This window comes from Caenorhabditis remanei, chromosome I, assembly GCF_010183535.1.
Source record: "Caenorhabditis remanei strain PX506 chromosome I, whole genome shotgun sequence".
NCBI classification, from domain to species: domain Eukaryota; kingdom Metazoa; phylum Nematoda; class Chromadorea; order Rhabditida; family Rhabditidae; genus Caenorhabditis; species Caenorhabditis remanei.
The window spans coordinates 8,624,511-8,649,202 of record NC_071328.1 but is presented as its reverse complement, the minus strand read 5'-3'; the positions used below and the strand labels follow the sequence as shown (position 1 = coordinate 8,649,202).

Genomic DNA, 24,692 nt, shown 5'->3' with positions numbered 1-24,692 from the left:
AAAAACGAAGCATCACGGCAAAAATGAATCCTCTTTTTTCTTTTTCTCTCCCAAACACGTATTCAATTAGTGTCCTATTCTTTTTCTCTCTCTTTTTCTCAATGTATGTGAGAATCCTTTCCCCGTTTTCTCTGCTCTTTTTGTGCTCTTTTTTCCAAAAAATAGGAATATCTCGGATTTCAAAACGAATATTCTCACGCCCTCCTCTCGTGTTTCTCCCTTTTCTCCCAATTTCTGTGTTTTTTGCGAAATTTTTCCAGATTTTAACTTTTTTTTGGAGGTGACGTCACATTGTAAATAGATGAACTTTCCGAGATATCGGTTCGATGGAAAAGGGAAAAGTTTAAAAATAGAGCAGAAGAGAGGGAGGGAGATTTGAATTTCTGATAAGATGTAATGTATAGGAATGAGGGGGTGGACTGGGTCCGGGAGGTCTTTTTTGGGTCTATTTTTTAGGTTCACTTATTCTAAATAGTGGTAACGTCAAGGGTATATGTTACTTGATACGACTATTCAATTCTGAATATATTCAGGAGCAGACCTAGCTTAGGCTCGAGAACTGTTTCTTGATCAGAGGCCTATTCTGAAACCTATTTATATCATAACCTAACTAAAAATACTCTTCTCCTTGCTATTTACGTCACACCAGTCGTAATCTTCTTGTCTAGGGACCATAAAGCCTTTTATAGAACAGAAAAGACCAGAAAATCAGGAGAAAATGGAGAAGAATGTCAGAAAATTGAGTAGGAGTGTAGGATGAAAAAAGAAGAAACGGAGAATGAAGAAGGAAGAAGAAAATTAGTGGTGTTGGTCACTTTTCTCACCATTCGAAAAACAAAACTGGTAATTGGAATACGAAGAGAAAAGAGTTTGAGTTGAGGAAGAAGAATAAGGAGGGTAGAGCTCTCACGTACACAGATATATTGACAAAAATGGACACATAGAGACAGCTACAGTGGATTCACAAGTTGAACGAATTTTCAGAAGAACAGATGAATCTATCTGATTCATTTCACTGGCTTCGAAATTCCGAGTTTGTTAGATTCATACTAAGAGAAATGTTATATTCTCACTTATAACAGTTTCAGGAATTCAGATGAATACTCAAATATGTTGTGAAATTCTAAAAGTACATATGAATGCAAACTAAAATGAATTTCAATTAATCATTTCTAGAGATTGAACTTTCTTTCGTGAGTTGGTTCAGTCGGATAGATACTACTTTTAATGACTGTCATTCTCAATCAAAACTGGATTCTCTAAAAAGTACCTTATCACAAAAATGTTGCATTCCTTACTCTAAAGAAAAGTACCATTCCGTTCAACCTTCCACCTCTAGAAATCTACAGTAAACCCATGAAAAAAAGACAAAAAAGGAATCTCCCATAGGAGTTGTGCTCTTCTCGAAGCAGCTCATACAAAGCTCTGTGAGCATCTTCTTTTCCAAAAAAACTTTTTTAGGGGCGGGGCCTAAGCGGGCGGGGAAAGGCGGAGGCGAAATCAAATTCTCTCTTTTCTTCCTCTCCAGCTGGCAAGAAGAAAAGGAAGAAGACGTTGACGTCTTCTTCTTCTTTTATTTTTGTTTAGCTTCTTCTTTTTGGAAAATTTCACGAAAAAGACAAAGTGAGAATTGAGGAGGACCAGAGCTAAAAAAGAGTCTGCTAACGGCAACGAGACGTCACTTTTAGAGGGTGGAATAAGGACACAAAAGGAAGAAAATGGAAGAAAGGATGAGGTGTTCTTTCTCTGTTTCAGGAAGAAAAGTGGGAGGATGACGTGATTTCAAAGCTTGCAGCATAGAACAGGTGACTGGAAGTTTAGGGCTGTTCCGTGATACACGATTCCTAAAGTTATCTGGACTGTCCAGTGCTAGCTGGTCCAAACAATCAAACCCCGAATCCGGGTATATACGAGATACAATCAATATTGTTCATTTTTGTCATAACTCATGAACACAACAAAAAATGGCTCATTATAGTTTAATTCGGATCACAACCATAGATTTACAAGTTCAGTTCAGGTGACAACGAGCACAACAAGTTTGGGTTACTCTCAGAATTAAGAAAACGTTTCAGTTAACAAAAATATTGCTAGCTCAAATTATTGATGATTGATTCGAGATAAAGAAAACTGCTGAAACCGTGAAAAATCTGATCGTAAACCCGGCAAATGTTGAAGTTAGTCAAAGTTATATTACATTTACAATTATTTGTACATTGAAAATCAACGCGTTCGCTCAAATTATAAGTTTTTTTTCAGAATTTGAAAATATAATACACGTATAATACACATCCGTGTCAAATTTGAAGATATTGATGTCGTATTTGGAAACTACACCCACCTAGCATCCAAATGACGTGGCATTCTCTGTTTCTTGGCTACCGTAACCCGTGGTGACGTGGTTCATACATCAAGACATCCGCTTCCACTTATGTCTTCAAGCTTTTTTTCCGAAACCAAATCAAGTGGATTTTCTTTCTTTTTTTGTGTGTTCTAAACAAGGAACTAACTGAAAACGTGAGAAAAACCAGAAAGAGGAGAAGAAAATTGAAGTGAAAATGTGAAATATCGAACGAAAATGGGGGGAAAAAGTGAGAAGAAGAGCAAATTACACCCTACAAAGTTGAGGTTGAAACAACAATTTCTTCGAAAATGGAGAATTTTTGCTCTTTTTTCATACAAGAGGAATCAGCTGGAAAAAAACAGACAAAAATATCTTATTTCAGACATTCAGATGTTAGTAATCAAGTGATCCAATTAGTCGGCTTTCAATCTGAAAAAAAAACGAGTTCGGTAAAATAAGACTTCAATCGAAGTGTTACAGAATGATGTTCTATGGAAATTTAAACTATGAAAATTATTAAATCTGAGCTAAATGCCCAAGAAATGTGAATTTTCATTCGATTTTTCAAAAAAAAAACCTCTCATCTGAAACTCAAAAAACCTGCCCCTTGCTTTCGCAGTCTGAAATAAATCTCAGATAACTACGACCGTAATTTTCTCACGGTCAGTGATCCCATATTCTGAAATATAAACCCCGCTATCACGCTTTCACAGATCTTTCTCCATCGAAATGGTTCCATTTCCAGTTTTCGATTGGAATTACTCTCTGACCTCTAAGCCCCGCCTCCTTACACCAGATTGTTCTCTGTCGTCAGGCAGTATGTATCAGTTTCACCATTTTTTGACCCTTTTTCTGTTTGACGTCACAAAATGTGTGAAATCCTTTCTTCTGTGATTCGATACTCTTATACCAGAGATGACGTGAAAGAAAAGGAAGTGAAATTCCTCAAAAAAAAGAGAAAAGATGGGTCTCCAGACATCCGGGTCACATCATCCAAGAAACGAGATTTTTTGTTTCTTGAAAGAAAAAAGCAAAACAGACAAAAAAGAAGAAAATTGAGTCAGTTTAAGGAGAGAAAGCTCAGTTGTTTCTATGGTTCATCCAGTTTGAACTGACAACATTTGCATAAAAGGGAAAGTACAAAAACATATGTCCTTTTAACAAGGATTACGGTAGAACAGTCAGTTAGTACCAGGTTATATTGATGTCTGTCTTTGTGTCTCGTTGTCCAGTGAAAAGACTTGAATGTTCCAGAAGTAGCATTTCTATATCCTTCACTCACTTATCGGAGAGCAGATTCAGTCAACTTCCCCGAAAGAACTCGTTCTCAAACCTATGCACATTCAATTTCTCCAAAGCGTTTCCTCTTTTCCCAGACCCTCTGGTCCTTTTTTTGAAATCTCGTAAACTTTTCCCTTTTTTCTTCTAAAATGAAGTGGATCCGCACTTTTCTATATCCTGACGTCTTCTTCTTCTTCTTGCCTTTTTCCTGTGAAGATGTCAGCTGTATGCTTCTCTTCTGCACATTGTTCCTCTGAGAGACAACGTCTTCAGAACATTTTTGATGGATAGTTGGGGCATAAAGGAGCATAACACGAAGAATTTCGAAAGGGGAAAAGACAAAAAACAGATGAAGAAAAAATGGAAAAACGTTTTTTTATGGGCAGTTTGATTTCTTGAAAGAAGGGATTCGGATGAGGGACTCTTCTCGCAGCTGCTTCATCTGTTCTTGAAAACTTTCCGAGTTTCCGAGCTTCCTCCTTCCCATTCCCCACTTCTCCCGCTTGTGGCGCCAGGATCGGAGTCAGAAGGATCATCAATACAAAAATCCAAAAAACCAGAAAACGAAGTGAGCGAAAAAAGAAGAGACAAGATAATTGGCACAATCGGATTTGGAGTCATGTGAGGTGGAATCGTAGCGAGAAAAACGAAGAAAACATTTTCTCCGCTTTTTGAGAGAATTGGCTTCGTTTTGAAAGAATTTGGGAAAGAAAAGCTGGAAAAAGAGATGACTATGCAAATTATGGGGGATTTTCAGTCATGTGACAGTTAGAAATAGACGTACTTAATGATAGGGACGGAAAGATTGAAAAATTGCTCCGCTGGATGAAACTTAAAGCTCTCGAAAACACCTTCGTTTACATATTTTCAACATGAATGTTCTGAAATTCTTTTATTCTACAAACACACTCAACGTATCAGTCAATATGAGAAATAATCGAATGGGGCTGGATGGGAACGGGTTGCAAGTTAAATCAATTAAAATACGGGGAACCTAATAACGGGTTTAGTATGAAATGGGTACGGAAACCTAAGAAAAAGGGGGCAAGGAATGATTGCTGAGAATCATATTTAGAAGTTCCAGGCTGCGGACGCGGGTTGTTCTTTAGGGGTATTTTCAACATCTGCACCATCGTCATCGGAGAAGAATTGAGTTATAATGCGATAGGCTTGAGAATAGATCTGTTCCGACTGAGACTCCTGAAGACGTTCCAAGGCATCTAATCCGCCGTTTTCCTCTACTTGATCATGAAGAATATCCATTTTGTAGTTGAAGCTGAAAATAGGAATGATGATATAAATGAAATCGGATGACCGACAAACTTGTTCTGAACAGTGAGCATCAGAGTGTAGAGTGTCTCCAATGTGTTATTGAGCATGTCAGTATTTGTATGATTAAGTGCTTGACACAATGCAGGTACAACATTTTCTTCCATCATGGCAACAATTTGACGAGCGTTTCCTCCTTGGGCCAAGTTGGAAAGAGCCCAGGATGCTTCAAATTGACATTTATGATCTCCAGACTTCAAAATATTGATGATAAGTGGAAGAAGATTAGCCTCCAAGACTGCTTGAATTTGTTTTTGAGTTCCAGCGATAATGTTTGAGATAAGCCAACAACATTCCTTCATAATGCTAGATGATTTTGTCTTTTCCATCAATGGAACCAACTGCTCAAGACATCCCAAATCAATCACCGATTGGGTCAATGAATCATTGCCAGTTGCAACGTTTCCAAGTGTTCGGAGGGCTGGTGCGACCAGATTCTCCGCTTCTTTGAAGAATTTGAGAACATGTGGGAGGACGCCACTTTCCCGAGCCAACTCAATCTGTTCATCTGGTCCATCGGTCAAATATGAAACAGCCCAGCAAGCATCTTGACGAACTTGACGATCAGGATGCTGAAAGATTCGAATGTGAGAAGGAAAGAGGATAATGTTTCTAAAATTGTCCAATTTTTGGCTACACCTGAATCGAAATACGATTCGGTATCTGTATGTAGCATAAGTAAATTACCTGAACAAGTTTGACAAGACCTTGAGCAAGAACACGAAGAACCTCCAATGGAGCATGCGGATTCTTGTGTCGGCACATATTAGAAAATGCCCAGGCAATAGTTCTGACATGTGAATCGGTCAAATCATCTAATCTAGTCATCAACATCATCAATGCTTCAACTCCGTGGCATTTAATGACATAATCGCGAAGTTGGGCCGAATCTCCGGCAATGTTGGCAACTGCCCACAGTGCTTGTTCCGAGATTTGTGAACTCGAATGAACCGCTAATTGGATTAATGGAGCAGTTGCCCCTGCTTCAACTGCTGCAATCGTTTGCTCAGTAGTTCCAGAGACAATGTTGGTTAGAGCCCATGCAGCTTCGTACTGGACTCGTTCACACTGTAAAATATCAGTTAAAGTGAAGTTAGCACTATATAAAAGGTGAATGGAATTATCACTTTAACTTCGTACCTGAACAGTGAGAGCCTGAACAAGAGCAATCAGGAGACCAGATTGAATAACTTCATCAATTGGTGGATTCTTGGTCTTTGACAGGGACTTTCTCAATGATTCGAAGCAACGAATCATATCATTTTCAGATGGATTATTCGAAAGAATACTTTTGATTTCATCATTCGACAATCGAACAGTTGGTTGTTTCTTTGGCTCATCAACTTCTGATTCTGACGCAATTTCCTCTTCAACATCATCCACGATATTACGACGCTTCATCATCATGTCCGCTCCTTTTTGCTTACGAATCTCTACACTGCATTCAGTACGACGACGGCGAAGTTCCTGAAATAAATTGAATTGATCTGCTTTTGGTCTAGAGCAATTTCCAAAAAGAGGAAATGCCTAAATTGCTTTCAATTGTGCATAGTTTCTTTGATATTTCTAATTGATACTAGTTAGGAGTTATTTTGTGAAACAAAACACAGATATAACAACAATTACCTCATGCTTGGTAAGATTTTTGTATTGCTGAAGACGTCCGGCATCATCCTTCGCCTCATCGACATTGTCACGTGAAAGTTTTGTCTCACTGAGAGTCATCTCGTTAGTTTTTCTTTCCCTGAAAACGAATTATTGATATGAGAGAAAGAAGGAAAACGAGTATATCAGGTAAAATTTTGATAATAGGCCCTGAAACTATCGGTGAAAGCAGTAAGACGCTTAAACAGAATCAAGTCTTTAAAAATAATTACAAAGTGACCGATCACTGAAATAACACAAGCACTCAGGAACTGACTATTTCAGCGCCGGCGCCCAAACTTATTCTCGAAAAAAAGTTTTTCGCGCCGCTTTTCAAATATCGGCACGAGGAACGCGCCAGTAAAAATGATAGCGCAAAACTGATTTTTGGCGGTGATTTAAATTAAAATTTTTATTTCATTCTTTGCAGCGCTTTGAAACATTTTAGGATCCTAATAACTAAGGATTTTATCTAAGATTATAATAATTTTGTTGCATTTTGGAGAAAGCTGTTTTCCACAGAAGTCAAAATTGAATGCTGAACTTCATCGTCAGAAAACATTTACTTGATCTGTACGTTCCAAACACCGAAAACCAATACCGTACCCCTTTCAGAGAATTCGGCTTCTCCATGAATCATCATACCTTTTCCTCAAAATTCGTATTGTTTCCCATGCCTTCCTCCCTTTTCTTTGATGTTTTATGACCGATTTTCCATCATAAAACTGTATTTTCTGGGAATCTCTCATGTCCCGAGTTTTCATAAAATACGGAGAAAAAATCATTCATTCCTCCGTATTCGGTCCTCATGAAACCCAATTTCATCTCTTTTCTCCTCTTTTCCTTCTGCCTATTTGCCTACGTGGCTCAAGCCGAAGACGTTCCCTCTCCTGGAGATTCAGCAGCTCCTGTAGATGCTTCTCAGTCTTCTTCCAACTCATCTGCTCTTCTGAATACCTTTGAGAATCCAACGAATTTTTCTCAAAAATCGCCGCCACCTCTCCAAGCAGACCAAGTATCTTCTGATGGTGGAGACGTGATTGCTCATGACGTCAACGGAGAAGCCATTCCGCCAGCTATGAGGGCTATTTCGAAAGCATCGGCAGCGGAACCATCATTGGGTCTTCATGGAATCACAGAGCAACAATTGAACTTGAGATACTATAATTTCATCTGCTCGTCACACTTCCATTTGGATTGTAAGGTAAGACCAAACATGAATTGTTGTAGTTTTTCCTTCTCCGTGATACCAACTCATCAATTTAATTCCATTTCAGCTCACAGAAACTCTCCAAATTTGTATGAAAGATAGATATGTTGCCGTTCTCGGACTTCCACTCGCTTTCGATTCTGGATCAACGGACTTGGTTTATTTGACGAAATGGATGAGACAATGTGATCAAAACGATCAGGATCAGAACCAAGAAGCGATGAGAATCATTAGAAAACGAATTCATTTCCAAAACGAGAACAACTGGTGAGTTCATTAGGCAGGAATACAATTGGAAAAAAGTTTGGTTTTTCAGGGAAGGCGTCTTCAAGTCGGCTGGAATGGTATCTATGACCACTGGAGTTCTCGTCTTGGCTCTCAAATATATGTTGTTCTGATAGTTTTCAGTCAAATCTTGTGAATAAATATGTTAACTGGCTGTTTTTTTGTTACTGAAATACCTTCTTTTTTTCAGTCATCAATCATATAGTTTATCGAAAATAGGCTATCTAGATATGAAGTAAAGGTCCCCAGTGGGACCTTCCATGACACATTATGATATAATCTGTGGTCGAGGTAGTGAGTCTATGCCAACAGTTTACCTTTCGGAAGATTTATCGCTGCTTGCAACGCATGCTCTCTTTTTTAATGATGCAATAGAGAGACTATTATCGGATTTACTATATTGTGAAAAACGATTCGGGGAACAATGTGTTAATATGATGCAATTACAGATCAAAGAGTTCCCATTAGCGTAGCTTTCTGTCGTTTGTCGGAAACAAGGATATCTGTGACATACACCGGAGTCAAGTAAAATCCCTTACGAAAAAACCTGAGAATAAAACTCGTTTATTAGTTTATTTTTGTTTCTCCAATCGAGTGTAATTATCCGGCTCATGGTGGTGTAAATCAAATTTATTTTCTCATGTCATTTACACGACCACCGCGAGAAAAAATTAGATTAATAATGTATGCGTTTTTATTCTGAAACATACCACATTCATTCATCCACTTTGTAATTCTGAGAAGTGTTTCTGAGATTTATTTTTGGATCTCTTGTGAGCCAGTCATTCAGATTCAAAACTATCAGTTTCGAGAAGCAAATAAACGTTAGTAAGTTCCATTCCTTTTCTGAATGCTTTATGCGCAGATCCTACCCATGAAAAAAAAATTTACAAAACATTACATTTCCTTTCTCATCTTTTTCTTTTTCGCACCTGTCCTTCGTTTTCATATTTTTTGTTTCAAGTGAAGAGATATTCTCGTTTCAAATGTGTCATGTAAAGACCACCCAAAATAGGGGAAAGATATGACCTTGAGTGCAAAAGAATGTCACAAAAAGAAGACAGATTAGGTAGGTTTCATTCGCTTTTCAAGGTGTTCTGATTAAATCTTTTTCTCGTCTCGACAACTTTCTTCGAATTTTTAATGTTTATCGCTTGAAGAAAGTATGAAAGTTCTTTCAGAACACAGGTTATGATGAATTTCAAGAAAATCTTAAAGTAGTTTTAATTGTAAGATCTTTTGAAGAACTGGAAGCTCTTAGGCCTACTTTTCTAAACTTTTCGATTAATTTTACAGTCAAAGTTAGGTTTACAGATTGACAGTAACTCTCTGCCACTCTTAGTATCATATTCCCATTAAAGCAGACAGGAAAAAAAAACTAGAGTGGGCGTGGTCTTATGAGAAACGATTACTATCGCACTCTAGACCATTGAGATCATTGCTTATATTTTTCTTTGGCGTTGCCCATTTTCATAATTTATTATAGAAATATTCGAGGATTCGCACAGATACATAACATATTTCAGAATATGACCGATTCTTATTTCCGATTCTTGATATACGAAAGTTTTGAATCCAGAAAAAGACGATTGGAGGATGACACACCGAGAAACATGTAAGTAGATCGAAATAATTTCTAAAAACTTCAATTCGAAAAAAAAAATCACAAAAAGAGTTTTGATATGTAACTTCCGAAACACCGAAACAGAAGTTTGACAACAATTCTTCAATTTTGTTCCCCAAACTCTTATTCCCAGATTCAAATGTGCAATGACTGACCTAGATGATATCGAAGTCATCGAAGAGTTGAATTACGGAATCACCGACTTACGAATCATGGAACAAGGACGTAATGCAATCCTTATAACAGCTTTGATCGGCAAAAAGGAGACTGATCGATTTGAGTTCGATCCAGAAGACCGCCATGGATACTATCCACAAGGTGAGACTGAACGAATTCCTTCTTTTAAATTTAATTTATCGTTTTCAGCAATTCACTTCAAGATAAATCCAATGAGGAGAGGTTTCAATGAATATGGTGGACTTATGGAAATTGAAAATGTCGGTTTTTACGGATGGTCAGTTTTGAAAAAACTCTAATTTCTAATTTCTATATAGATATAGTTTTGAAAAATCTTTTTCAGTGAAGAGTCATCTCAATCGTATTTGCTATACACTGAAAAAGTACCTTTGGGTGTGTTTACTCTACTGGAACGCCTTTTCGAAATCTTCCCTGGATTCCTCAATCACGTCTACATTTCTTTGAGCCGAGAAGAGCATGAGGAAATTCTGGAAATGCTTGGAGGTTCTCCGACTTTCATAATGCTCCGAGAGCTCACTGTTATGAAAACAATGGATATAAATCTATGGGCAACTCTTATGGAAGATTTGATAAGAGTGAAAACTTTTCATTTTGGGAAGAAAGCGAACTTCGAAGATTTTCATAATGTAAGGAAAGTTTTAAGTATGAAATCATTGAGATATTTTCAGAAATACAAACACATCAAACACATGAACTTAAATAATGGAAATAAATTGGTATCGAATGATTTTGCAAGTCTTCACTATGAAACTATAAAAATCGCAAATCTTATTCCGGATACAAGAGATATCAAACTATTCATGGAGACCTGGAAGGACGGAAACAAATCAAATTTGAAGTACTTGAGTGTCGAGTTCAAAAAACCATTGAGCATATCTGATTTGTCGAGTTTGAAGACATATTTGAATGGAGTGAAAAGAACTGAAAGTCCCAAGAAAATGATATTCAAGTGAGTATTCGATGAAGAAGTATCTCAAGAATCAAAGCCTAAACACAACAAATTTCCAGGGCCAACAATACCGTGTACTCTCTGGAGAACGCATACGATATCGAGTCTCCTGGATGCAGTGGTTCCTATATTCTCACTCGGAAATCATTCCAATTCTTCGTTTGGAAATCATTCAAAAATATAATTGAACCTGCATTCTGATAAGTAATATACTTTGCTTCCGTTTCTTTTTTTACCTTCTTAACCTCAAAATATTTATATGTCATTCTTTATCCAACAAAAGATATAATTATTTTTAATTATGTCTCCGCTGGTCTCAAACCACAAATAAACCCATTATTGAAAACCTCGTTGGGCTGTTTAAGTGAGTCGCACCTGTAAAAAGAGATAGGTTTCAGAGTTTTTGAAAGAAATCAACGTACGGTCTATCGTCCACTCCCGCTCCATCTTGAGGACCAACTCGGAACAACAGACAATTACTTGTTCCCAAATTATTCTGCATTCCATCTGGTTGATATGGTGCCCATACGTAAGCATTTAGTGTCGACATGGTGGGATCAGTGATGTCAAACGCCTGAAATATCAATTCGTATTTCTGTTTGTCTGGATGTCGTTACTGTACATTCTTGTCCTGGCATTCAGGGTTTTGAGTCTGATTGGAATATCTGCAAATGTCTTTTCGAATACCATTCACCCAATATGCATTAAATTTGTAAGGCGGATTTGGGTAAATGACAGTATTGGCCAGATCTGAATGTGTTTGAACATTGCTGGACTGTCATAGGAATATAGAGAATACGAACCAACTACCCATCGTTTCTCTGGTGTCGAATCAAATCCGCTCAGAATCGCATTATATTTATCAGCGCATAGTTGTGTACTATCGATCTGATTGATTCCATTAGGATTCTGTTTTAGAATAACCTGAAATATTGGATGAAAATTGAAGACTGAATGGATGAGTATTCAGACAAACAGACAGAGAGAGAGAGAATACTTACTCCCATACACCACATTCCCAACACTCGATGGAACAATTTAAAAGAATCAGGACATGTATACAGAGGGCTTGCTGAGATAGTCCAAATGTCTTGGTCAACTGTGATATTGTAGTTTTGATATGAGGATTCTGTAGAGATCTCGCCACGCATTGAGTTCCCATCAGAAGTAGAAGAACATTGGGTGGGGTCAGAGAGCATCTGGAAATGAAGCAAACACTGAACAACTCAGTGTGAACATTGAGAACACAAGTACCTTCACTGCCATTATCTTTCCAGAGTATGCATCTAATTGTTTTAAATCATTAATCTTTCCAATTTCGAAGATCTGACATTCTGGATTTTGATCATAATAGTGAACTGCAATGCATGTAAGCATTTGATAACAATAACTCATGCAACTATTCCAGTTGAGAAAAGACATCGAGTAGTTCGTGAACGTACGGGGTTCCCCGTGGATTAAAACCATTTTATTAAGGTTCTGCAATATTGTGAACCCGGTTGGCTCTCCCAGAAAATAAGAATTTTCATACGAAGAGTAAACCACTCACCTCTGAATGGACCAAACTGATTAGTGAGAGACCAGTGAAGACGAGGGTGTAAGCGAGTGTCATTTCATAAACAGAAAATGAGAACATAAAACAAACGAATGACATACAAAATAATAGATACAATTCCATGGAAACCTGGCGGAGAAACAAGAAAATGAGATTCACTTTCAATCGGAAAATCGAATGTTCATTTTGTTTTCAGAGACATTCATCTATTTATGTATCTGTATGTGTGTCTCTTCGTCCGAATGCACAAAAATAAATTCAACTTTCATTTGGCCTCAAGCCACAAACATATCCGTTCATATATATTGATCCATCTCGGGTTGTTTCATCGCATCTTTAATTGAGTAATAAAAGTGTCTGAAAGACTGCAAAAATTGACACGAAAGTCTTACGGAATATCATCGATTCCACCTCCATCGTGAATATTCACACGATTCGCGATACAATTACTGGTTCCTAACCCATCAGACATTCCATTTGGCTGACCATCATACCCCCATAAGTACCATTCTCTGTTTGAGAGAAGAGGATCTGTCAGAGTGAATCCCTGAAAGAACAACCTGTTACTCTGATCACATGCATGACTGACCCACTTTAATTCCAGAACAATCTGAACCAGTTTGATTTGAAAACCGACATGTTTCTTTCCGAAATCCATTAATCCAGTATCCATACCATAAATATGCGGTATTGGATGGGACCAGTAGAACTACGGTGTCTGGAAATATTAAAGTGAAATTCATCAGCAACATTTTCTTTTTTCACTTCAATGCCTACCAATCATATATCGTAATTCGTCTCTTGAATCAAATCCGCTCAAGACTCCTAGATAATCTTGAATACAGAGTTGAGAACCGTCTTGCTGTGTTATTGGTCCAGTCACCACAACCTGTATCTGACCTAGTTTAAATATAAAATATACCGTACTCACTCCAATGCACCACATTCCTAATACTCGATGGAACAGTCTAAAAGAATCTGGACATTTGTACAGAGGACTTGCAGAGATGCTCCAAATGTCTAGGTTAGCAGTTATACTGTAGTTTTGATACATCGAAGACGTAGAGACTTCGCCGCGCATTGAGTTACCATCAGAAGTTGAGGAACATTGGGTGGGGTTGGAGAGCATCTGGAAAGGAGGTAAGGACTGAATGAACCTATGGGTGAAACACACGTACCTTCACTGCCATTATCTTACCAGAGTATGCATCTAATTGCTTCAAATCATGAATCTTTCCGATTTCGAAGATCTGACATTCTGGATTTTGATCATAATAGTGAACTGCAATGCATGTAAGCATTTGATAACAATAACTCATGCAACTATTCCAGTTGAGAGAAGACGTCGAGTAGTTCGTGAACGTAAGGGGTTCCCCGTGGATAACAACCATTTTATTAAGGTTCTGCAGTGATCATAATTGATCCTTCCAAAAATTAAGATATTGAGATTCAAAAATACCTACCGTTGAATCAAGAAGACGGATGAGTAAAAGTGTATTGATAATCTGTACGCCAATCGCTGTCATTTCTTCAAATGAACAAAAAACAATATATGAAAAAAAAAGGAAATGACAGGCTAAATAATAAACGAAGAATCCATGGAAACCTGGCGAAAAAAACAAGGAATTGAGTTTCGTATTCATTCGGAGAATCGGATGTTCACTGTGTTTTCAGGGAGATGAATATAGTATGAACTTGTTTTTCTGTGAATGTGTTTGTCGGTGTATAAAATAAAGATTTATTCAAATTTCATTTGGTCTCAAACCACACACATATCCATTTATGTATACTGATCCGCTCTGGCTTCCATCGCATCTGCAATAAAGCGTGCTTAGTTTTGAAACATTATGTAGGAAAAACTGATAAACTTTATAAAAATGTGAATGACAGAAACTGCTTACGGTATATCATCCATTCCACCTCCAGATTTACCATTGATCCGAATAACGATACAATTACTGGTTCCCAAGCCATCTGACATTCCGTTTGGCTGTTTATCAAAACCCCATATGTAGAAATTTGTGTTCGAGAGAAGAGGATCTGTCAGAGTGAATCCCTGAAACATCTTATATTTGTTTGTTCTTCTGTTTGCCCTACTTTGATTCCGGGGCAATCTGGGTCAGTTTGATTCGAGAAGCGACACGTTTCTTTTCGAAATCCATTAATCCAGTATCCATCCCATGGATACGATGTAGTGGATGAGAACAGAGGAACTGTGATATCTGCAAACTGAGAGTGAAATTCATTCATGAATAATATCTTTGTGACTGAAACCTGACCAATCATATAATTTATTTCATCCATTGTGTCAAATCCACTCAAAACTCCTCCATACTTTTGGATACATAGTTCAGAACTTACAAGTTGTGATGTTGGTTCAGAAATTTCGACCTAAGAAATAAATATTTTTGAAAGATACGTACAGACTAACCCCAAGACACCACGTTCCTAATACTCGATGAAACAATCTGAAAGAATCTGGGCATTTTGTACAGGGGACTTGCAGAGATGCTCCAAATGTCTAGGTTAGCAGTTATACTGTAGTTTTGCTACATCGAAGACGTAGAGACTTCGCCACGCATTGAGTTACCATCAGAAATTGAGGAACATTGAGTTGTATCCGAGTACATCTGGAAACCGGAAGCCGAGATGACGACTCGAATATTTCTGACTTACTTTAACAGCCATTATCTTTCCTGAAAAAGTATACAACTTTTTAATATTTGAAATTTTTCCGATTTCAAAAATTTGGCATTCTGGATTAGATTCAAAATAATGAACAGCAAGACATGAAGCCATTTGGTAACAATAACTCATACAACTGTTCCAGTCGAGAGTTGATTTTGAAAAAGTAGAAAATGTGAGTGGTTCTCCATTAATGATAGTCATTTTATTGGAGTTCTGAAATGATTCGGTTTTAGGAAAGTTAAAAAAAAAAGCAAAAAATAAACAAATTGACCGGCAAGTTTCAGAAAACTCACTGTTGCTACCACTATTCTGATCGAAGCAAATAAAAAGACGATCGTTGAAAAATTTATCATTTCGTAAAACCAAATCACGGATGAGCAGATAATAGAAACAATTTCTATAAATCGTCGTGAGTAGTATTGAGTTCCTGTTATACCATTAGTATGTATACCTCTTATGGAGTATGTCTCAAAAATGTTTATTTTTGGAAACAAAAACAAGAAACGAAGGCACGAAACTTGATTTCGGTATCTAGGATACTGCAACCCTTTGTGCGTTTTTAAAAGTATGTCTGTGTTTTTAGCAACCAAATCCAGCGAAGCAATTCCTTGTTCGCGGGTTGTTTTGAACTTGTGGTCGTTTGATGTCTACGAACATCAAAGGATATGAAACCCATCCGCTATCAATCATTCAGAACTTATAGTCCTTTTTTCTGTTTTATTCAAAAACTGTTTTCACACATTTTTCTTTTTTTTTCCTGAAAGTTTTTTTCCAATTTCCCAAATCCATCAAAATCACCCTCGTGCCACCAGTCAATTTTGATATCGCCCGACGGCTGGATGGCTCAGTGAATGACGAAAAAACGAAGTAGAGGAAAGAGATATTTCAGAGTTGGCCGAGAGATTGAGCATGTGTCGTTCTCTTTCTTCCTCTCTCCTGCTCGGGAGCTCTTTTACACTTTTCCATCTTCTTTCTCCTTCTTTTCCGTTCAAATCACTCTGATTTCTTTCCGTCTCTCTCCGACTCTCTCCCTCTCTTTCTCTCTGGATTCTGACTCGATGATGATCAGTGGAATCTTACACTTTTCTTCTTCTCTTTTCTCTTGTTCTCCTCTTCCGAGTATACATCCTCCTACGATTTTTAGATTTTAGGTCACTCAATTTTTCAGTTTTTTTGGATGTAATGAGAAGTTGTTTCCATGTGTACGATAATGCTTCTTAAACTGAAAAGAATATTCTTACTGTCAAATTCCTCTATTTATAGAAGCCTTAATGATCTCAAGAGGATCCTTTTCCAGAACTGACATTCTTTAACTAAGTCTGTTCTTTCGGGAAATCATTTCTTTGTTACAACTCTGAGAAGATGTAGTTTTGCAATTGGAAAGTTCTGGACGTACTGGATTTTGAATCAGTGAAGTGATGTAGAACTTTTGATAATTTCATTGCAATTATTTTGACACAACTCCAGCCACGAGTTAACTTCGCAGACGAACAATTGTTCAATTAACGAAATAATCATCTTGCCTCTAACACGTGTCGCACTTTCGTTGTTTTCCGATATGTCGACTAGTTTGCCTTCTTCCGAAACAGCCAGATTTCTAACATTCTCGTTTACATGAAAATAGATGCCTTTTAACCGGACGATGTTTTTTACCGTTCTGAATTCAATTAATGCCATTTGAAATAAGTTTTTCTGGAACAATAGAAAAATCAGAGGCGAATTTCTTTATTTGCCGATAATAACTCATGCGGAAAATATTGTTGAAATTCGAAGACGCAGAACAAAACTTTCCTTTCTTATGAGTTTGCTCACTTCCTTTGCGGTAATATGATCAGGGTGACTTATATCGTATAGAGGTGTGAGAAGGTCTCTTGGAATGAGTACTCACTCGTTGTATTTTCTCTGTTAATTCTTTTCTTTATTGTAATTTTGAGAAAAAAATATCTTGGAACAATTATCAGATTTAAAAAAAATTCTGGATGTTTTCTCTAAAACATTGACTCATTTTTCTGTTTCTTTCTTGATACCAGATTCTGGCACACAAAAAAGTCTCCACATTCTTCTGGTTTCCTATCTCTTTTCTCTTTTCTTTTCCATTTTTATTTGTTATTATTTGTTTCTATTTTATATATCTCTCTTCTAACTCAATTATTTCCAATTTTATGGTTTTCAATGACGTCATCGGTTCGAATTTTATCTTTGTAAAAAATTCAAACATTTTCAGGTGAACCAAAAAAACAAAAATCAAACAGAAATTGGAGATTCAAAGAACAGAGAAAAGGAATTAAACATGACTAAGTCATATATTCCTTGCTCAAATTTAAAGGTAAGCTGATGGAAATTGATATCTATAGAATCACTCAGTGTTCAATATTTAATTTTCAGACAGCTGGTTTAGTTGTCGCAGTTGTTGAGCTCTTCCTATGTGCTCTTGCAGTTTACGGACTCTTCCGTAATTTCCATCTATTCGGATCCAACTATTTCATTTGGTTCCTTCTTGGAATCATCTCTGTATTCATTATCCTTATTGCTATTGCTCTTTTCGTGTATGCGATCAAAAGTGAAAATGCTCGTTGGCTGATTCCTCATTTATCTGCTCAAATCTTCTTGGTCATTTTCCTGTTTTTGGTTGCTTTTATCGTGGCAATTCTCATGTTATTCGGAGCATACCGTGGAATCAGAAATCTATTGGGTGTCAGCAATTATTATATGAGCGATGATTGTGAGTTTAAAGACTTTTAAAGTGTACTTGCAGCATGATTTTCAATCTCAAACAGTTTATATCTTAATTTTCAGCCACTTTCCTTCTCGGTATTATGATCATTGTAATCTATCTCCTCGTGGCTCTTCTCGAACTCTTCTTCCTCTACATTGTCTACCGTCTTTACAAGTAACTTTTTCGAATTTTTCCGGGTCTTCTTCACTAAAGTATCTTCCAATCACACGAGCAAAACTTTTTTCCAGACATCTCTGCCACTACGAATCCATTGACAATGAGAACCGTGTCAATTGGCAAGTTGTCAACGACTTCCCAAAAGACAACAAACATGGATCAGCTGCAATGGGAGATCAATATCCATATGGAGATGACCGGCGAAATGATGGAAATGGACAGAGATATTTGTAAAAACTTGGTTATTGGTATTGAATTTTATTCTGATATTCTTAAATTTTATTGGAACAGTCATCGTTTATTTTTGATCTTTTATGTTTTTTTACAATATGAAATTTGAATTTGATAGAGTAAAACCTTTGAAAAATGAATGTTATTTCAGTTTAGATCTACTCTGAACTGAATGAAATATTTAAGTGTTTCTATCAGGTGCAATTTTTATTCGTCTTCACCCGACCGGGCCTGCGGCATATGATGAAAAATAGAAGGCATTTTATCGTCCACGGTGTTCGAAACTTCCAGTCCAGGCAAACGAATTCACTGACAAAAAGACATAAAATTATGTCATCTCTATTTGTAATTTTTAGCAAAATAGACCCTATCTCATGATCCACCTACGTGTTTCATATTTTTTATCAGCTTGCTGGCACAAAGACACACCGATTCTTAATTTGAAGAACAAAATTATCAAAGAAATTCTTTGGTTCAGAAAAATCTCATTTTTTCAGCGAATTGGAAATTTGGAACGGATCTGAAAAATTTCAGTTTTTGCGAAAAAATTATTAATTTTCATAACACGATACATTCGAAAAACTGCTCCTAAAACGAAAAAAACACTGAAGAATACAACACAAAACCAATTTAGACATAATTATGTACTTTATGCACAAAATTAAGTCTTTCCAAAAACAATTTATTTCAGATTAACATTCTAGAGTGATTATATTGTTAATCTTCAAATGAAAAAGATACAAACATAGAGCCCACTTTTTCACTCCGTAGAAGATCCAACAGCTTCTTCATTCATTACAATATCTACATAAACCATTTATCAAATTCAAACTTTCAAAAACTTAATAGAACGCGCTTAAAAAAATGTATGATCTAGCAACCAGATTACTCTTCTAACCAGACAATCACATAGCCTTTTTACGCTCTTTCCACTAATAACTAACTGATTCATTCTGACCATGCTCCAGTTCGGAACGATCAGTCCCAGCCAGGCAAAAGCAGCAACTCGATAGATTTACTCATTCTATTCAGATTACTCTTCTGAATAGACAACTACCTGATGCTGTCATCGGTGTCACATGCCGTAACCAACCATTCAGATTTGGGTTTCGAAAATACAAACTGCATTAAGAAATTGCATATGTGGCTCATGAGACCAAAAACTACATAATTCTGAAAATAATCTATCCATTTCCTCCTGATTAATTACAGCCAGGCCAAAGCAGCAACTCGATAGATTTACTCATTCTATTCAGATTACTCTTCTGAATAGACAACTACCTGATGCTGTCATCGGTGTCACATGCCGTAACCAACCATTCAGATTTGGGTTTCGAAAATACAAACTGCATTAAGAAATTGCATATGTGGCTCATGAGACCAAAAACTACATAATTCTGAAAATAATCTATCCATTTCCTCCTGATTAATTACAGCCAGGCCAAAGCAGCAACTCGATAGATTTACTCATTCTATTCAGATTACTCTTCTGAATAGACAACTACCTGATGCTGTCATCGGTGTCACATGCCGTAACCAACCATTCAGATTTGGGTTTCGAAAATACAAACTGCATTAAGAAATTGCATATGTGGCTCATGAGACCAAAAACTACATAATTCTGAAAATAATCTATCCATTTCCTCCTGATTAATTACAGCCAGGCCAAAGCAGCAACTCGATAGATTTACTCATTCTATTCAGATTACTCTTCTGAATAGACAACTACCTGATGCTGTCATCGGTGTCACATGCCGTAACCAACCATTCAGATTTGGGTTTCGAAAATACAAACTTCATTAAAAAATTGCATATGTGGCTCATGAGACCAAAAACTACATAATTCTGATTTTAATCCATTTCCTCCTGATTAATTACAGCCAGGCCAAAGCAGCAACTCGATAGATTTACTCATTCTATTCAGATTACTCTTCTGAATAGACAACTACCTGATGCTGTCATCGGTGTCACATGCCGTAACCAACCATTCAGATTTGGGTTTCGAAAATACAAACTTCATTAAAAAATTGCATATGTGGCTCATGAGACCAAAAACTACATAATTCTGATTTTAATCCATTTCCTCCTGATTAATTACAGCCAGGCCAAAGCAGCAACTCGATAGATTTACTCATTCTAATCAGATTACTCTTCTGAATAGACAACTACCTGATGCTGTCATCGGTGTCACATGCCGTAACCAACCATTCAGATTTGGGTTTCGAAAATACAAACTGCATTAAGAAATTGCATATGTGGCTCATGAGACCAAAAACTACATAATTCTGATTTTAATCCATTTCCTCCTGATTAATTACAGCCAGGCCAAAGCAGCAACTCGATAGATTTACTCATTCTAATCAGATTACTCTTCTGAATAGACAACTACCTGATGCTGTCATCGGTGTCACATGCCGTAACCAACCATTCAGATTTGGGTTTCGAAAATACAAACTGCATTAAGAAATTGCAGTAACCATGGACTTCTTTTCAAACTACATAATTCTGATTTTAATCCATTTCCTCCTGATTAATTACAGCCAGGCCAAAGCAGCAACTCGATAGATTTACTCATTCTATTCAGATTACTCTTCTGAATAGACAACTACCTGATGCTGTCATCGGTGTCACATGCCGTAACCAACCATTCAGATTTGGGTTTCGAAAATACAAACTGCATTAAGAAATTGCATATGTGGCTCATGAGACCAAAAACTACATAATTCTGATGTTAATCCATTTCCTCCTGATTAATTACAGCCAGGCCAAAGCAGCAACTCGATAGATTTACTCATTCTATTCAGATTACTCTTCTGAATAGACAACTACCTGATGCTGTCATCGGTGTCACATGCCGTAACCAACCATTCAGATTTGGGTTTCGAAAATACAAACTGCATTAAGAAATTGCAGTAACCATGGACTTCTTTTCAAACTACATAATTCTGATTTTAATCCATTTCCTCCTGATTAATTACAGCCAGGCCAAAGCAGCAACTCGATAGATTTACTCATTCTATTCAGATTACTCTTCTGAATAGACAACTACCTGATGCTGTCATCGGTGTCACATGCCGTAACCAACCATTCAGATTTGGGTTTCGAAAATACAAACTGCATTAAGAAATTGCATATGTGGCTCATGAGACCAAAAACTACATAATTCTGATGTTAATCCATTTCCTCCTGATTAATTACAGCCAGGCCAAAGCAGCAACTCGATAGATTTACTCATTCTAATCAGATTACTCTTCTGAATAGACAACTACCTGATGCTGTCATCGGTGTCACATGCCGTAACCAACCATTCAGATTTGGGTTTCGAAAATACAAACTGCATTAAGAAATTGCATATGTGGCTCATGAGACCAAAAACTACATAATTCTGATTTTAATCCATTTCCTCCTGATTAATTACAGCCAGGCCAAAGCAGCAACTCGATAGATTTACTCATTCTATTCAGATTACTCTTCTGAATAGACAACTACCTGATGCTGTCATCGGTGTCACATGCCGTAACCAACCATTCAGATTTGGGTTTCGAAAATACAAACTGCATTAAGAAATTGCATATGTGGCTCATGAGACCAAAAACTACATAATTCTGATGTTAATCCATTTCCTCCTGATTAATTACAGCCAGGCCAAAGCAGCAACTCGATAGATTTACTCATTCTATTCAGATTACTCTTCTGAATAGACAACTACCTGATGCTGTCATCGGTGTCACATGCCGTAACCAACCATTCAGATTTGGGTTTCGAAAATACAAACTGCATTAAGAAATTGCATATGTGGCTCATGAGACCAAAAACTACATAATTCTGATTTTAATCCATTTCCTCCTGATTAATTACAGCCAGGCCAAAGCAGCAACTCGATAGATTTACTCATTCTATTCAGATTACTCTTCTGAATAGACAACTACCTGATGCTGTCATCGGTGTCACATGCCGTAACCAACCATTCAGATTTGGGTTTCGAAAATACAAACTGCATTAAGAAATTGCAGTAACCATGGACTTCTTTTCAAACTACATAATTCTGATTTTAATCCATTTCCTCCTGATTAATTACAGCCAGGCCAAAGCAGCAACTCGATAGATTTACTCATTCTATTCAGATTACTCTTCTGAATAGACAACTACCTGATGCTGTCATCGGTGTCACATGCCGTAACCAACCATTCAGATTTGGGTTTCGAAAATACAAACTGCATTAAGAAATTGCATATGTGGCTCATGAGACCAAAAACTACATAATTCTGATGTTAATCCATTTCCTCCTGATTAATTACAGCCAGGCCAAAGCAGCAACTCGATAGATTTACTCATTCTAATCAGATTACTCTTCTGAATAGACAACTACCTGATGCTGTCATCGGTGTCACATGCCGTAACCAACCATTCAGATTTGGGTTTCGAAAATACAAACTGCATTAAGAAATTGCAGTAACCATGGACTTCTTTTCAAACTACATAATTCTGATTTTAATCCATTTCCTCCTGATTAATTACAGCCAGGCCAAAGCAGCAACTCGATCGTGATGTTATACTCGCTGGTGACCACATGCTGATCATAACCATATGGACTTTAAACGGAGAGAATTCTAGATTGGATGCTCTCAAAAGCTCTAACCACTTCTCATATTCGATAACAGTCTTGTTGCATCAAAACATCGAATCTTTGAGGGAGAAAATCAAACACTGAAATCAGTTTATCAGAAGAGCATGTTTGTTTTTGAACTCACCTTACGCAGGGAAATCGAGAACTGATCTCTTCGAACGGCTTCCGCAATCAGTCGTTCTGAAATCCACCGTGGCATGACTTGTCACTTCCACGTGTTATAACACGCCGTGTTCACCACGTAGATTTGTTTTAGAATAGATTAGGGCGTTTCACGCGTTTAATCAGTTTTTCACGTGATCTCTTTTTGAAAATAAAAAAGATCGGAAAAATACGTGGTGCTCCTCTGGACAATTTGAAATCGCGGGTGGCTATTGAAAGCGAGACTACAGCTTCCAGAATTATTTCTCTGAAAATGTGTTCATGTTCGGCTGTCTGAAATTCCAAAATATCAGTAACAAATCATAATTGTTGTTTCTTTTTCATTTAAAAGGGACTGCGCTATTAGAATTGAAACTTTTTTACATGAATCGACGAAGATTTAAGGCATGACAATAAAATTCTCTTGAAGGTAGGTCAAGAAATTTGTTTAAAGGAAGTTATGAGCTGTCGAAGTTGTCAAATCGCACATTCATGGTACACTTTTCCATTGAATTTTTATTAGAAATTTATTATGCTTTCACGTGCACCATGAAAAAATTCAATGAAAAATTCAACGAAAAAGTGTACTATAAAAAAGCCATTTGACAACTTTGACAGCTCATAAGTTTCTTGAATCAAATTTTTTGACCTACCTTCAAGAGAATTTTATTGTCTAGCCTTAAATCTGCGTCGATTCATGTACATAAAATAAAGTTTCAATTCTAATAGCGTAGTCCCCCTTTAAGTATTACGAGGGAATCCAATCGGAAAAGTTCAATAAATATTATGCCACACCACAAATTGTTGCAATCGTTCTCCTCTCGATTTCCTTTCGAGAACTCACCGAAAGCTTTTATGAAATTCTTTAGGAATTTTTTAGTAAAAAATTCTAATAAAACCCTTTATTCATCCATATCAAAACTTTTCTCTTTCAATTTCTGTATTCAACGATTACGAATTTCTCTTGCGACATGATGATCCATTCACTTGGCATACGTTTTTTGATAAGTCGTCGACTTCTTGTACGTGTACTTTCCACCAGCTGGAGCAGCTGGAGCAGCAGCTTTCGGCGCTGGAGAAGTTGGTGCCTTGATGACGGACGGTGGGGGAGCCGGAGCCGGAGCAGCAGCAGCTTTCGTTGCACTTGGAGTCGCTTTTGGTGGTTTCTTTCCGAACAATTCGTCATCAATGTCCACGTCAAGATCCGTGTTTTTATGATTTCCGATTGCATCGACTGGCACAAAAGCTGATTTGTCTGCCATTTCGGTCTTTTCTGAAAACGCTTTGTTTTAATCTGGAATCTTTTCAGAATTCCAAAGCTTTCAGGTTTTCAGCGGGGCTATTCGATACTAACCTGAGTGCTTTTGCAAACTTGACGAGAAGTCTCAACGTTAGCAATAACTGAATTCCATCCGATTCTCCCATCCTTTATACTAAATATTCACGTGGAATCGTGAACTTTTTATTGATAACGATCTCAGAACACGTGAATTGAAGCTTGAATAGCAATACTGAAAAGCCTACTTTCTGAGATTTGAAATCAAGAAGACACCTCTTTTCAAAGCAGAATTGATGGAAACATTTCTTGAATTGTTTCGTCTGGAAAGTCACCCATAACTTACTCAGAACTGAACTCTCCAAAATCAAGGAATCCAGAAAAAGGAGTAGATGAACTGAAGCCTCTTCAAAAAGA

The 24,692-nt window shown here is 37.1% G+C and overlaps 8 protein-coding genes across 8 annotated transcripts; 3 read left to right on the top strand and 5 right to left on the bottom strand.

The window, feature by feature from the left end:
• Positions 1 to 4,696: 4,696 nt before the first annotated feature.
• GCK72_001766 (uncharacterized protein) lies at positions 4,697 to 6,679 on the bottom strand (the record flags this gene model as incomplete). The annotated part of the gene is made up of 5 exons (XM_053723115.1): positions 4,697 to 4,901; positions 4,949 to 5,526; positions 5,642 to 6,022; positions 6,095 to 6,421; positions 6,581 to 6,679. 5 exons carry the CDS (start codon positions 6,677 to 6,679, stop codon positions 4,697 to 4,699), a joined length of 1,590 nt encoding a protein of 529 aa, XP_053591760.1.
• A 727-nt stretch (positions 6,680 to 7,406) lies between these two features.
• Positions 7,407 to 8,206, top strand: GCK72_001765 (uncharacterized protein; the record flags this gene model as incomplete). Its single annotated transcript, XM_003114913.2, has 3 exons — positions 7,407 to 7,802; positions 7,876 to 8,075; positions 8,125 to 8,206. The coding sequence occupies 3 exons, from the start codon at positions 7,407 to 7,409 to the stop codon at positions 8,204 to 8,206; spliced, it is 678 nt and encodes a 225-aa protein (XP_003114961.2).
• Positions 8,207 to 9,622: 1,416 nt separating this feature from the next.
• On the top strand, positions 9,623 to 11,065 carry GCK72_001764 (uncharacterized protein; the record flags this gene model as incomplete). The annotated part of the gene is made up of 6 exons (XM_053723114.1): positions 9,623 to 9,708; positions 9,851 to 10,035; positions 10,084 to 10,171; positions 10,238 to 10,541; positions 10,584 to 10,864; positions 10,924 to 11,065. 6 exons carry the CDS (start codon positions 9,623 to 9,625, stop codon positions 11,063 to 11,065), a joined length of 1,086 nt encoding a protein of 361 aa, XP_053591759.1.
• A 98-nt stretch (positions 11,066 to 11,163) lies between these two features.
• GCK72_001763 (uncharacterized protein) lies at positions 11,164 to 12,331 on the bottom strand (the record flags this gene model as incomplete). The annotated part of the gene is made up of 6 exons (XM_053723113.1): positions 11,164 to 11,239; positions 11,287 to 11,438; positions 11,487 to 11,614; positions 11,668 to 11,788; positions 11,866 to 12,063; positions 12,119 to 12,331. The coding sequence occupies 6 exons, from the start codon at positions 12,329 to 12,331 to the stop codon at positions 11,164 to 11,166; spliced, it is 888 nt and encodes a 295-aa protein (XP_053591758.1).
• A 476-nt stretch (positions 12,332 to 12,807) lies between these two features.
• On the bottom strand, positions 12,808 to 13,810 carry GCK72_001762 (uncharacterized protein; the record flags this gene model as incomplete). Its single annotated transcript, XM_053723112.1, has 5 exons — positions 12,808 to 12,966; positions 13,013 to 13,137; positions 13,197 to 13,308; positions 13,351 to 13,548; positions 13,598 to 13,810. 5 exons carry the CDS (start codon positions 13,808 to 13,810, stop codon positions 12,808 to 12,810), a joined length of 807 nt encoding a protein of 268 aa, XP_053591757.1.
• A 702-nt stretch (positions 13,811 to 14,512) lies between these two features.
• On the bottom strand, positions 14,513 to 15,107 carry GCK72_001761 (uncharacterized protein; the record flags this gene model as incomplete). Its single annotated transcript, XM_053723111.1, has 3 exons — positions 14,513 to 14,641; positions 14,694 to 14,810; positions 15,096 to 15,107. 3 exons carry the CDS (start codon positions 15,105 to 15,107, stop codon positions 14,513 to 14,515), a joined length of 258 nt encoding a protein of 85 aa, XP_053591756.1.
• Positions 15,108 to 17,397: 2,290 nt separating this feature from the next.
• Positions 17,398 to 18,234, top strand: GCK72_001760 (uncharacterized protein; the record flags this gene model as incomplete). Its single annotated transcript, XM_053723110.1, has 4 exons — positions 17,398 to 17,433; positions 17,493 to 17,829; positions 17,904 to 17,997; positions 18,072 to 18,234. 4 exons carry the CDS (start codon positions 17,398 to 17,400, stop codon positions 18,232 to 18,234), a joined length of 630 nt encoding a protein of 209 aa, XP_053591755.1.
• A 5,748-nt stretch (positions 18,235 to 23,982) lies between these two features.
• Positions 23,983 to 24,261, bottom strand: GCK72_001759 (uncharacterized protein; the record flags this gene model as incomplete). Its single annotated transcript, XM_003114894.1, has 1 exon — positions 23,983 to 24,261. The coding sequence occupies one exon, from the start codon at positions 24,259 to 24,261 to the stop codon at positions 23,983 to 23,985; it is 279 nt and encodes a 92-aa protein (XP_003114942.1).
• Between the last annotated feature and the right edge of the window lie 431 nt (positions 24,262 to 24,692).